Source organism: Saccostrea echinata, unplaced genomic scaffold (genome assembly GCF_033153115.1).
Source record: "Saccostrea echinata isolate AGI-Se365-2 ecotype Australia unplaced genomic scaffold, CSIRO_AGI_Sech_v1 ptg000062l, whole genome shotgun sequence".
In the NCBI taxonomy this organism is placed as follows: Eukaryota; Metazoa; Mollusca; class Bivalvia; order Ostreida; family Ostreidae; genus Saccostrea; species Saccostrea echinata.
The window spans coordinates 8,293,992-8,306,238 of NW_026889811.1; the positions used below are offsets into that span (position 1 = coordinate 8,293,992).

A 12,247-nucleotide genomic window follows, 5' to 3' on the forward strand; every position below is an offset into this window, starting at 1 on the left:
CAACATATAAGTCATGAAATTATACAGAAAATTGGAGAATATATTAACTTCAAATCTATGTCCAAGCACCTTTAAATTAAACATTATCCTTTTCTATTCACCAATAAGTATATTAATAACGAGTTTCAGAATTATAACGAAAAATTTTTACATAACTGTATTGCAAATTTCATGTATACCATAATTTTTTTTTTCATTAGTACCAGCAGTTAGTGGCAAAAAAAATTCTTATACAATTTGATTTAAGGAAACGATGAAGGTTTGGTTGAAGACAAGGATCATTTTTATATGTCTGGAACTTGTGCAATTGTCCTCACCTCTCTTGGACCCAGCTCCGTTTCCAGACGCTCTAAAGCAATGTTATGAGTTCCGTTCATTCAATATGACGCCATCTGATGAGGTTGCGGTAAACATTCAAAATTATTGTTACCGACAGTACCAATATAAACAAATTGCTGATGGTAAGATTTGGTCTCCCCTAAACATTACCAAGGAAGGCGTTAACTACATTCATGGATTATTCCGGCAAATCTTCAATGAGGCCCGAGATGTTGCGAGACATAGTATGAAATCAAGGCGCCATAAACGACAGGCACGATTTCCAGGACGATACAGACAGGAAGTACGGAGTCCTGGGGGTGCCTTCAGGCGTTACGCTCGATGCATTCTTAGACTTCAAAGAGAGGTGAGAATAAATTAAAAGACTGATATTTAAATTCTGGATCTTCAAGGTATTGGTCACTATACATAATATATAAAATTATTAGGGATGGCAATTTGTAACCGGTTAACCGATTACTCGGTCGGAACGATGGCAATCGGTTAGAAAATCTGTAATCGGTTAGTCGAAAAAAAAATAATAACTTGTGTATTTTAACGCAAATTTCTTATAATTCATTTTCGGAAAAAGAGAAATCTCTGCATTAACTTTGATAATTCAACATTCTCACATATCCAAGCTGACTTGCATGTAATTATGGTTCTTCGGATTGAGATTGTGGGGTAATTGGTCATTTTTGTGTTTGAGGTGTTATATGTAATTACTGTTAAAACACCATGTCGTTACCCCGACTGTCATCTTATTCTTTAATGACATTAAATCCCCGTTAATATGTTTGTCTTTTGCAGTTGTCTATCGAATAAATTACTAAACAAACATTGTATATTCATTCATGTAGTTCAGACTTAGTTTTAATTATGGTGACAATGCAGAATGAACTTATGTGACATCTGCTCTGGATATATCTGATTTCTCAGACATGATTCGTGTTTTTCTTTTATTTTTACTTGTCTATTGAAACTGAAATAAAATATATATGCATGTAGTTTTCTTATCAAGACTCGAGACAAATAGAATGATTTAACTTCTAGTGACTTTGTTAGTCTTCTTCTTGTGTATACTATGAATAGAGATACTTGGGGGGGGGGTATATCAAGAAAATGCATATTTTGATACTGTTAACCGGTTAATCGGTCGGGACGTCATGCGGTTAACCGATTTGCAATTCTGTATTCGATTGCCATCCCTAAAATTTTTAACAGCTTTTAGGGGAAAAAAGGAACATTTAAAATCTACTTTGTGTTCCTTTTCCAATTTAATTTTTTTACCTTCACAATTATAAATTACTATGACATTTTAATTTTCTTTCAAAATGTGCATTTAACAATATTCAAATATTCCTCTTCTTCTCATATATATATATATCTATATCTATATCTATATCTATATCTATTCCACGTAGTTCTGTTTTCCTTTAAAGCAAAATTCTAACAAAATGCCAATTGGGGGAAATAAATATTCTTGTAGAAAAGTCGCACATTATTCAAATTTTATGGCCTTGTCAGTTGGAACCTTTGATGGATAATAATTACGAACAGTTATTGCTCCCTTTTTGGTGTTTTGTTGTCTTGTTTTCATGTAGATCTCCTAATTAATTATTAATTATTTGTCGGTCGACTCGATTTACTTTCCTTGTCAATCACCGTGTACACCTTGTAACACTTCTTGTTGACTAGAATTTCTTTTTGAGTTCGTTTTTTTTTTTTTTTGTTTTTTTTTTTACAGAAAGAATATTCTTTTGCTAAATTGCAGTTTGCTTGATGTATGGCAAAACGAATGTATTAAATAGTTCAAAGGTTTAAATATTCACCAACTGAAAAATGACTCCCACATCTATGTCCTAAAACAATGTACCGTAGTCCATTCTCTGCCATAAAAGATTTTTTAAATTAAAGATATATACATGTACAGTGTATATAATTATATAAATAAAATTTACAATTTAACGGAAAATTAGTTTGTGTGCGTACAATGAAAAAGGTCCCGAAAAAATTTGTGTTAACACGAAAGAAAAACAAAACTTTTTTTCAGTATAATAACATGCAACTTCTTTTGAATTGACTTCATTTTACTTATTAAGATACACGAATAACCATGCAAACACAAAAAGAAAAACATAGCAAATGTATTTTTCATTTTATTTTTCATATTTTGTCATCATAAAATATGGTCAGTGGAGCGCTTCCCTGCTATCAATAATAATAGCAATAAAAGAGACACGAACAAGAAATATAATAAATTTAACTTTCAGGCCGTGGAACCTCCACAATCAGGACGTAATACATATCAGACATTGGCCGTTCTTCACTCTGGACAAGTATTGGCCACTGCCCATGGAGGCCCCGCCTTCATTCCTTGGCACAGAATTTACCTGCTTCTGTACGCCTATCTATATATCTTTCTTTATATACGACGTATTTTTGATATAGCTTTATGAATCGCGAATGAAATCGTGTTTGTACGATTCGTAACTTTATTATTTACAAATTAGTAATACATGCTCTCTCTCTCTATCTCTCTTTATGAGACTTGACAGTCTAATCATATTCATTGGTTATTTTTAGCTTGGAAACTGCTTGTGGTACCCCCATCCCCTATTGGGATTCCACAGTAGATCACGATATGATGGACCCCACCAGATCAATGATATGGAGTGATATGTTCTTTGGAAACGGCGATGGTGAAGTCATGACTGGGCCGTTCCAAAGCTTAAGAACAATTCTTGGGGATTCAATTATACGAAATATAGGGACAGGTAAATATATGTGTCTATAGATTTGTAATACCCAAAAATCTTTGGGATAAAATTTCAAAACAGATACGTCTCCCAAGAAACAGTATAGACGTACAAATTACAAAAAAAAAAATAGAATCACTGAATGATTCACAATTCATGACAACACGTACATAGGTAACTGGAGGTGCTAGGTAATACGTTGGAGGTGCTAGGTAATAAATTGAAGGTGCTACCTGTAGGTACGTGAGAATGCCTTTACAACGAAAGGAAATGGAAGTATTTTTTTCTGTTTGGTCTAGAAATCATTTTTTTTTAAAAGATAGTTTTCATGACCTTCATGACCATCACCGTTCTTGTTGAAAAGCAACAGTTCAATAACTTAATTTTAGTTTTCCTTTATTAACAGAAAAGTAAAAAATATCTTTAAACTTTTGCATTAAAATCATTTCCTTTTTACTTGTTTTAAATTGATTTTGATAGTTTTACACTGTACTTATGAAGTGGAAATAGCTCATAACAAATTCAATATATGATAAATGACCAGGGGCCCTTTTCATCTTTTGCTTGCAAATACTTTAATTATGAAAACTAACACATAAAAAAATATTCAAAATTCTACTCTCTTAACATTTATTAACTGGATTTTACATTTATATTTATCTACATCAAAATTCGTGGCACAGTGGAGGCATTAAGTTGTACGAGTCCAAAGATGAAGATAATAACTTTTAAATTCCCTTTTCCGCATGAAAAAATATCTTTAAGTTCCTTACTGTATTTAATTCATCGATTTGACACTTGATTAGTAAATAATTAATAGACGCATCTTTAGGCGTAATAAAAAACTATGTTTGTTTACGGTTACCCTACCGACCCTATATTTAATCGCCGACCCAAATGTTTTTTCATCGTAAAAATCCAGAAGTCACTCACCGGTCAGTTTAACTTTTACATGCGTCTTAATCGGTCAACGGTTTAAAATTGAAAGTACTAGAAATAGACTATTTCTAGTACTTTCGATTAAATTATTATTACAAATGTGTTTTCCCCAGGCCGTTTTTGCTTGGAGGTACCGCCATGCATTCAAGATCTCCCGCCATGCATCAAACATTGCCGCTATGCTTCCCGCTATGCATGAATTATTAATGGTATACATTTTTTAAAGAAGATTATTTACTTTGAATGTTAATCAGTTGTCAATCTATAAATAAAACAATTCAAATCACTAGAATCCTACAAACCTGTGGTGAACTCGATACGGGGTAATTGATGCAATACATGTAGCTGTCAATTTATGTTTATTGCAATTTACTGGTTATGTTACTAATCATTAAGTTTTTATTTGATTAATCATGAAAAAATAATTAATTGCTGTAAGATAATACACACCATGAAAGTAATACACTTGTGAATGCACGTGGGTTTTTTTCCAACATCTCCAGGTCATTCTAAAAATAGCATTTATGTTCCGACATCAAAAAGGATAAACATATAATTTTTAAGCCATGTTTAGCATAAATATAGTTATGCCTAATATAAACATGTCCTATAAACATTATCATTGTTTATTTACTCTATGAACTATGGGCTAGTACTTCGGTCAAGCGCACGTGCTTTAAAGTTATATATGGCGTATCTGAGCTAAAAAATATAAATACGAGATTGAGTGTAGATAAACATGGTATATGTTATTTACGTTCAAATCAAGATTTTTCACCAATTTTGAACTTGAATAATCTCATGTTTCTATAGTTATACTGACTTTAAACTCTCTGTTATTTAAATGCAGTAAATAAATCTGTCATTTTTTAAATTTTAATATCTTTGAAACGTGATTGACTTAAATTGTGTAATTTACAGGAAAGTTCTATCTTTATATAAAGTAATAAAACAAATAGAAAGATCTTTTTAATTTCAGTTAATCTAAACATATAAAAAATACACAATGACTTACATTCAACAGCTTACGTTGAAAAAAAAAATTCAGACACCAATGTAAACATGTTGTCGCAATATTTACATGTAAGCATTGGTGCTACATAGTGTGCATCCTTTTTTGTTTAAAAATGACTGTAAAAGTAGGGACAGCCAGAAAATGAAGTAAATTTAAAAAAAAAAAGGGGGGGGTCACTAGGGGCCTATTCAGTTTGTAAAAAGCAAGAATAACACAACACATAAAAAGACAGTGGCTTTAGAGGAGAATAAAATACCCCCCCCCCCCAAAAAAAAAATGACAATTAGATCTATTTTTATAAAAAAGAATTCAATTGTTTATTTTTTCTTAAGTTAAATTGACAAATTATTCAAAATGTATTTATCATTTAAATTTTTAAAAATTTATAAATGAATTCTAGTAATGCATTTGTATTTTTCACTGAAATCTAGATTCAGATACATGTACAAGTAACTCAACCGAGACACGCCGCACGCCGTCAATTCAGCAAAATTCCCCCCATGCATTAAAGTTTTTCTGGGGAAAACACTACGTTAGTCAATGCAACATAGAATTAAAGAAGAAATACAAAACAGTTTAACCATTGACTTGTATGGTAGCTGTAAGGCAGTTGGCAAGAAAGATATTGTCTATCGCCCATATGGCAAGCCCAAACAAAAGTAAAGCATCACACAATGGTGAAACTGTTTTTTACTTCAACGAATTCATTTGAATTTGTAAATAAAAAAATTCAATAAAATAAAAAAAAATTCCTACCTACCGACCCTATTTTATTTCAGCATGTAACAGTAAACAAGCATATTTTTTTGTTTGGCCTTATCTTATTTATCTTTATTTTTATACTTATGTATTGCATTTTCTGCACAAGCCCTCACTGAAAGGATTTCGAAGAGAATCTGATACATTCTGTCAAATTTGGAATAATTTTTATTTGAGGGGAAGAAGGACCTTGGGCTGAAAAAAATTCTTGTCATTTAATATTTTTCATATTTTGTTTATTTCTAATTTAGCATGTCCCACATATCTTAAAGCAGTTTTATCATTAGGTTTCTTACCTTGTTTTGAAGATATTGATAGACAAATACATGCAATGCCCTACAGTGTCTAAGTGGAGTTTTGATTTATCATGATTCCGGGCCCATTACTTTGTCCATGATGGGATTTTTTAAGCATAGACAAAAAATATGTCAGTGGTCATGTATCTTTTAAAATATTTCAGAGTATCGATAGGGTTTAAATTCGAAAAAAAAAACAAGTTTCTTCTGTAAAACTGCATCTGGGTATGGAAAATTACATACTTTTTAAGACAACTTCTTCAACAAAAAACTTCATTTGCAAAAAATTATATCATTCAATATTTAAAAATTTACGTTGAAATGCAAGTCCTTCATTTTATTGATTAACTGTAAAAATATCGAATGGTGAAGCTGACCTCAATATTGCACAGGACATCCTTAAACAAGACAAAAGCATGACAAAAACGTGTCATGTTTACATTTCTTGAGTACGGGAAAAACCAACTATGACGTCACACGTAAGCTGAATAAGCAAAATAAGATACATCTACATAAGATTTCTGTCATCAGCCTGGCAAAAATTATTTTTGAGTTCCCCTTTCTCAAAATAAATCATCATATACTGATTATGACCTGTTTTTACATAATAATACTGCCAGTGTATTCATCGAATATGATCTTGCTGTACTAAGAGATCGTGTATGACGTCACCGACTTGTTGGACGCACAGTGTAGGGAAACAGAAGGTTGGATCAATATATTCCGTAATTGATTAATATTTACAAAAAAATTAATTTTACTTAGATATTTTTATATAAGACGTTGAAGTAAAACAAATTGTTTGAAAATTATACATGTACTGATGGTTTAAATCAGGTTTTGAACTTAAAGTATCGGAGACTATGACGTAGTTAAACTGAGTCATGTGACCATGTGTCCTTCGTCCCCTTAATTAAAAATAAGTTTATGTTTAATAAACTCTACATATAGCATGTAAGATAAAGGTGTAGTAAAGACTATTTTTAAAGACAATTTTCGTGTTCAATTTCAAAATCAATGTTCTTTTTAGGTGACAGTTCTCTCTTTACTAAAGAAGGTCTCGCTGCTGTGTTGAGTCGTCGAAGATACGAGGAAATAGTGGAACCAAAACAAGGTGCGGAGTACGTTTTCAGCTTGGAAGGCCATCATAATGGTCCTCATGTGTGGGTAGGAGGGCATTTATCACTCACCAACACTGCTGCGTATGATCCAATATTTTTCAATCATCATGCATTTATTGACCACGTTTATGAAATATTCAGACAACAACAACTTCGTTCTGGAATTAATCCGATTATGGATTATCCAACCATGACCCCTCCTGGACATGCTGCCAATGACTTAATAGATTTCAGGCCCTACGCTCAACCACTGAGAAATATTGAAGGTTTATCTAGATTTATAGCAAATTTGGTAAGATACGAGCCCTTACCAACTTGTCAAAATCGATGCAATCGTAGTCCCCATTTGTTCTGTGACCAAGTAAGATTTGTTTGCGTGTCCCGTGCTCGTCCGACGTCGATGATGCCTGCAGGAGGCGGCTTTGGTATGGCCAGTCAGCCAGGCCAAGCTCCTGCAAGTCAAGATGTTCCAACAGAATCGCGTGTCCGTGCTCAGGCCCGTGGACCTATACCTGGAGGTGCAAGATTTCGATCTTCACCGTTTACAGATAGCCGTAATCGTCCCGATACAATCGGAAGTGTTCCAGCTTCACCTCAACTTCTCGCTGCAAGTGTTCAAGCAAGAGCTGGAACGACAAGAAGACGGCGTGATGTATCTCAGAAACATCAGAACAATACATCCCTTGATGACAGTTTACGAACAGTCTCTGCCCTCCAACGATCGTTTACAAATACTTTTATGATCGATGGAGTAGTAGATCTTAAACGCTGGGTCTATGTACCAGTCCGTGTTTTCTACAATAGATCTTTAAACATCGATGGTAACGACCCTACTCTCCATCCTAACATTGCACTTAAAGCCTTACAGAGTTCTTGCCATGGTGTGAATTCAGGAGCGTTTAAAGTGTTTGTTACCTCTAATGGTTTAAACTACGTTGGAACATATAAAGAATTCGTCATCCTAGACGAAAGACAACCTTTTTCTGTAATGGATACCGCCATTGGGATAAAGAACCCTGATTATGGTGGAGGAGAGGTTTTATTTACTGCGTACGACTCCTGTGGACGGCCTTGTCGAGCTCTCTGTACGAAATCACTGGAAGGAAAAACAGTTTACAAGTCCTGTTCAGCAGTTTTTAAGGTATCAGCTGCCTTGCCTAAAATGTTCCGGCTTTCTTACCGAGATGCGCTGTCTAGTAACTGGAAAATCAGTAATTTGATAAATTCTCAAGACGTAGATTTAATTCCTCCTATTACGTTTGTTTGTGACAACACACAGCTCTGGCCATGGGATTATTAACATTTACAATTCACTGTCAATATCAGCATTACATATATTAAACATTATTCCCCATTACTCTATCGGGTCTTATTTCTCTCTTGTCCCAAGATCGGAGGACATATTGTTTTTGTCCTGTCTAAAAATCTATCATTCTGTATATTTCTGTCATAAACTAATTTTTGAACCACAGAAGTGAAAGATAGATAAATATGAGGAAATTTATTATTATCTTTCTTGAAAGATGGTTACAGAGGTAAAGTATTTTTTACATTCTTTGGATTTTGCACTTCCTCTATTTTGTGATGAGTAGAAAATGCATGATGTGAAAAATTTCATTGGTTGAAATGCTGTTCAGCGCAAAGGAGATAATTTCCTATTGATCTGATTAAAGTATGATTTAACAATTTTATGAGATTTTTAATCTTGGAAAATAAAACAAACAAAAAAATACAATAAATTAAGATGACACATTTTTAACCGCTTTTACAAAAATAGTGTACAATTAAAATGTTAAAGGTGTTTCTATATTTTTATAATCAGCAGGAATATTCCTTTTTGCGGTTAACTTGTGTTGTTTTTATATTGCACTTCTAATATGTCTGAAAACGCTGTTAAACAAATGAAAGCTAGTAAGAATTACGTACAAAGCTAGGGATTACCAAAGAATAATACGACCTGATACGTTAATGATAGTTTACTGTTCTTAAATCTTTTTTTTTTTAAGAAATAAATTTGTAAATTTTCATCATTAATAAAACTGGATAGGGATCGGTATTCTTGAAATTTTGGAAGGACATTCAATTCTATAGTAAACACATCGGTTCGATTCAATAGTAAACACATCGGTTCGTGTAGTTCATACTAAATATTAACACAAATGGTAGAGCATTCACGTAAGAAAATTCGATCTCGTAAATATTTTGATTTTCTATGAATAAAGTATAAAACATCTTCTAAAACATATAGGGAAGAAGGGCATGAGGGGACAGTCTAAAACCATCAAAATTAGTGCTATTTAAAAAGATATCCTCTTTAATCCTGGTCTTCAAGCATTAAGCCCTCTACCAAAATTGTGAAATTCACGGTCCCAGAGGTTCTGAAGTAAGAGCAGGACTGTAATGATCATACAGTGAAAAAGTCCCCTCTCCCTGTATATTTAAGGTAGGTCGCGGGTTTACTGCATAAAAATTCTTACGAGAAAACATGTTCTGAAAATTTGATATAATGTTCCTTAGAAATTGCGGCATATTATCTGAAAGTTTTATTAAATTTGCCTACATGGTTTTAATGCTATATATTACTTTAAACGCGGTATAGTTTTCGGTACTATTTTTACGCTTTACTATAGAAATATATAGGAAAATGACGTTTTTAAAACAATTTTACCGAAAGAGTTTCTTAGAAAAGGTCGAATAATTTTTTAAAGACGTAGACGAATTACTCAGAAATTTCAAAATATCAAGATGAGGTAAAATTAAAACTATTGAGGTAAAAAAATCAATATGTCTTCTCGCTAGTTTTTTTGCTAAATAATTTTAAAGTTTGCTTTTATATTGCCAAAATATTGCGTTTATGGCGTTATTTATGACTAAAACGTCATATATTAAACGTAATGTGACATTTTTTTTTTGGCTGTGATGAGCAAACATGGTGCATTACGCACCTTCCCTTCTTTGCAAATTTACGTGCATACATACAACCTTTCAATTTTTCGGCTTAGCAATTTACGGTTACTTTCATTTTGCATGCCATATCTTTAAATTAACACTGAATCATTTTGATTGACCTTTAGTAGTTTATTATATTTTCAATATAAATTATTCCATGCATTTTGCATCGCATTTATTATGTTTTATAAGTTTGTTCTTATACATTACACATGTATATAATCAGAGCAGAATTCAAACTTATAATACTCTGGGTTCATACATTTACGACAATACAATAACGGACAATAACACGTATTTTCTCCACTTCGTACGGACTAGATTCTATTGCTAAAGTAATTTTCAGAGAAATAAACGGGAAGCAATGCAACGTCGCCTTTGTGAGGTAATTGACGTCATAATCAAATGTGCATTAAAGAACCGCTCGAATCGTCAAAATTGTGTACCGAAATTGATGACAAAAGCAAACCCGCGACCTACCTTAAACGATAAATAAATGCTTGGTAATAATAAGCGAAGGTGCCTTTTCCTAAATTAAAAAAAATTCGGTCCCAGGTCAGGGGTTCTGAAATAAGAGTGGGACTCTAATGATCATATATTGAAATACACATGTAGCTGGAATAATGTAGGCCTCTCCGATATTTTTAATCTGATATTTTCAGGAGAGGGCTACAATACGATATCCGCAATGGTGCAAATATAATAATATAATTTCCCTCCCCAATCTCTCTCACTCCCCCTTTCCCTCCCACTCTCTCTCACTCCCCACTACATCCCCTCTCACTTCCCACTCCTTCTCTCCCCACCTCACTACCCATTCCCTCTGTCACTCCCCCTCTCTCTCCCTCTACCTTCACTCTCTCTCTGTCACTCCCCACTCCCTACCCTCTCTCTCTCCCTATTTCCCCACGCCTCACTCTCTCCCTCCCACTACCCATTCCCTCTTTCTCCCTCCACTCCCTCTCTCCCCACTCCCTACCCTCTCACTACCCATTCCCTCTTTCTCCCTCCACTGCCTCTCTCTCTCCCCACTCCCTACCCTCTCCCTCCACTCCCTCTCTCCTCACTCTTTCTCTCTCTCTGTCACTCCCCACTCTCTCTCCCTCTCTCCCTATTATTTCCCTCACCACTGTCTCCCATTTTCCCCACTCTCTAATTCTCTCTTTATTTATTTGTTTATCGTCTCTTTATTCCTTTAAAATAAACTACATATATTCATAATACATAGATGTTTCATAATTGTTTACAATAAAAAATACTGGAAAAAATACTTATTCTACAGTTAGGAGAAAATCCTTGTCGTTATTTAAAAAAATATATAAAATGTTTATTCTTGATCTTGTTACCTAAAATTTGATTTCGCAGAATAGTTTATTTTTGCAAAGAAATGAATGTAATTTATATTTATAAGGGCGATAACTTCACACAACAGATATTACTGCTTCCCAGTTCACAATTTGATTATTGCGTTATTTCTTTGCACATTTAATTTTATATGATTGAATAATATTTATGTGCTTACAAGCATGCAAGGAACATGATATGTCAGCTTGAAATCCCAGTTGGATATTTTTTGTTGTACCGTAATGAAAAAATTATGTGGCTGATGCTTTAAAATACTAGTATCCACATGCAGAGAAGAGGTCTATAAAATATTCTTTATTTGACTAAGTATGCAATAAGGGTTTGACATTTACTACCCCTTTCCCTTGAATACATTCAGTTTACTTAAATTCTCTATTTTCATAATTTTTGTCCTGCTTAGACATCGTGTCTTTGCGTTGAATGTTAGCAAAAATGCACTTGCATCATGACTCCCTCGTTGTTCTACGCATTACCCGGTATGTTATATTTAATGTTCGTTTGGTGTTTTATTCCAATGCGTACTGTTATAAACCTATATTTGCTGTATGGTTCTACTCTACTAACCATAGATTTACAATTAACGCTTTTGAATGGATAACGTGTAGTACTAGTGTTAAATGATTTACCGTTTGGCCATCAGTGTAATTTGAGTAAATGTTCACCTTATTACACGCCCTATAGCCATGATTCTGTGAAAAGAAAAAATAATTCAATAGAGCCATTCAA

At 33.5% G+C, this 12,247-nt stretch overlaps 1 protein-coding gene across 1 annotated transcript; it reads left to right on the forward strand.

Moving 5' to 3' along the window:
• Positions 1 to 253: 253 nt before the first annotated feature.
• On the forward strand, positions 254 to 8,507 carry LOC133175255 (tyrosinase-like protein 1). Its single transcript, XM_061310357.1, has 4 exons — positions 254 to 685; positions 2,592 to 2,719; positions 2,905 to 3,095; positions 7,117 to 8,507. Exons 1-4 carry the CDS (start codon positions 254 to 256, stop codon positions 8,505 to 8,507), a joined length of 2,142 nt encoding a protein of 713 aa, XP_061166341.1.
• The last annotated feature ends 3,740 nt before the right edge of the window (positions 8,508 to 12,247 follow it).

Bases quoted from the DNA above. Each gene is read 5' to 3' on its own strand.
- LOC133175255 (XM_061310357.1), top strand. From the start codon at position 254: ATGAAGGTTTGGTTGAAGACAAGGATCATTTTTATATGTCTGGAACTT. The intron at 686-2,591 runs GTGAGAATAAAT...TTTAACTTTCAG, and splicing joins TTCTTAGACTTCAAAGAGAG to GCCGTGGAACCTCCACAATC. The intron at 3,096-7,116 runs GTAAATATATGT...TGTTCTTTTTAG, and splicing joins TATACGAAATATAGGGACAG to GTGACAGTTCTCTCTTTACT.